General features: G+C 42.2%; 1 protein-coding gene across 1 annotated transcript in view; it reads left to right on the top strand.

Annotated features, from left to right (window-relative positions):
* Positions 1-71: 71 nt before the first annotated feature.
* The window catches only part of LOC104290588 (long-chain fatty acid transport protein 6-like), a 42424-nt gene continuing 40477 nt past the window's right edge, over positions 72-2018 (top strand). The window contains 1 exon segment of the mRNA XM_009889700.1: positions 72-585. Coding sequence (XP_009888002.1) covers positions 72-585 — 514 coding nt within the window.

Raw genomic sequence — 2018 nt, 5'->3', positions numbered from 1 at the left:
CAGGCTCCGCAGCCTGCCTGGCGGCTCCCCGCGTCCCGGCTCCCTGTGACAAGCAGCCTGGCTGTAGGGAGATGAGCGGTTGGGACGGCCTTCATCCACTGCCAATGCTGCCCTCCTGGGTACCGGGCGCTGCCGCTGGCATCGTCTCCTTGCACCTTATCCAGAAGCTCCTCTTCCCCTACTTCTGGGCTGACCTGAGATACCTCCTGAAAGTCTTGATGTACGGGCTGACAGTGGAGATGTACCGGTTGCAAGGGAGGATCGTCACCGTCCTGGACAAGTTTGTGAAGCTGGCCGAGAAGCAGCCCCACAAGCCGTTCCTCATCTACGAAGGGAAGGTGCACACGTACCGGGACGTGGACAGGAGGAGTAACAGGATAGCGCAGGTCTTCCTGCACCACGGGGCTCTGAAGAAGGGCGACACGGTAGCCTTGCTGATGGGTAACGAGCCAGACTTCATCCATGTGTGGTTTGGACTGGCCAAGCTGGGCTGCGTGGTGGCTTTCCTCAACTTCAATGTCCGCTCCAGATCTCTCCTACACTGTGTCAGCAGCTGTGAGCCCAAGATACTGGTTGTGGGAGCAGGTAGAGTATGTGCCTGATTCGTACATCCAGAGTTTTTGATGTCACATCATCCTGGTGTATGTCTCTCCGGCTCCTTTATTGAAAACCTGTTTTTCAGATGTTCACAGTATGAAAGAAACTTAAGGCTATAAGGGGCTTCAAGAGATCATAAAGTTTAAGCCTCTCAGGCAGAATCAGGTATATCCATGCTTTGGGGACAGCCATTTAACTTTTTCTTAAAAAATGTGTGTTGCGGGAAAGTTTGCAACATCAACGTACAGCCTGTTCCAAGTGTTTAATAGCTACAGTAGTTGCTTGATGTGTCTCAGAAAATATTAAAATGATCTACTAAGAATAATTTCCCATTCATTATAAATAGTCGATTTTAATCCTATGTCATGTACTTTCTTATCCTGTACTATTGCCAGATCTTTCTAGTGATAAAAAACACTGCAAACTAGAAGGTCTAAGGTCAGAATGTACAACCTCTGCTGTACAACTGTTTGCAGAGATACGGTACTCTTCCAGGGACTAAAATTGAGAGGCCTTTTTTACAGGTGTAGCACATAGGAGGTTGATTTGTAATATCCAGCTTACTGTTGGCGTTGGATTGTAGAAGAAATCGCTGTGTTTGAATAGGCGATAACAGTGTCTGTTGTGTAAGTTCCCAAAGCATTACATTTTTGTTAAGTTCTTCAAAAGACTTTAGAATCTTGATGTAGGCCTATTATGCACTCTGTATTCAAATTGGGCTTCAATTATAGCGATGTATAAACTGAAGACAGATCCAAAACCTAAACTTGCCTCAGCATTTATGATCAAATGCAACTGAATCTGCAATGATAAAAGATCACAAAGAACCTTGACATTTGGTTGGTGGTGCGTATTTTAAAATAGTAAATATTAATGTTGTCCTGCCTCTCTAAAACTACTATTTCAAGTCTACTGTGCCTGATTTCTATTTCACAACTTCTTGCCTTATTCCTATTACACAGGTTGTGAGGTTTTGCATCCATGACAAATGGATGCAAATGGTGGAATTCCCTTCCATGTGTTCTCTGCTGCTGCAAATTTGTGCTTTCAAAAATATATTTAAATTTTTCCCTTGCGTATTTTTAATTTTAAATTTTGTCATTCTGATTGTGTATGGTATGCTGGTTTAAGAATGCTTGGTAATTAAAACAAGCTAATGAAACAAAACTCAACTTAAATATAATCCAAAAGCAATTGACACTTTTTAATTTTACCTTCTTACTTACTAAAAAAAAAAAAAATCATTTAACACCCTCTCACAAATATGTGCTTTTGAGTGTATGGTTGAGGAATGGGGAAATGTTCAGGAAATTCTCGCTTATTGACTGTGGTGAAGGAGAACTTTGGATCAAAACTTGTATCGAAAAGTAGGCTTTATTAAAAGGAGAGGTTAACTAATGAATGAAAAAAGCATTTGCAAA

This window comes from Charadrius vociferus, unplaced genomic scaffold (genome assembly GCF_000708025.1).
Source record: "Charadrius vociferus isolate BGI_N301 unplaced genomic scaffold, ASM70802v2 scaffold377, whole genome shotgun sequence".
Lineage (NCBI taxonomy): Eukaryota > Metazoa > Chordata > Aves > Charadriiformes > Charadriidae > Charadrius > Charadrius vociferus.
Note: the sequence above shows the minus strand (reverse complement) of the source record. Positions and strands in the feature narration are given on the sequence as shown.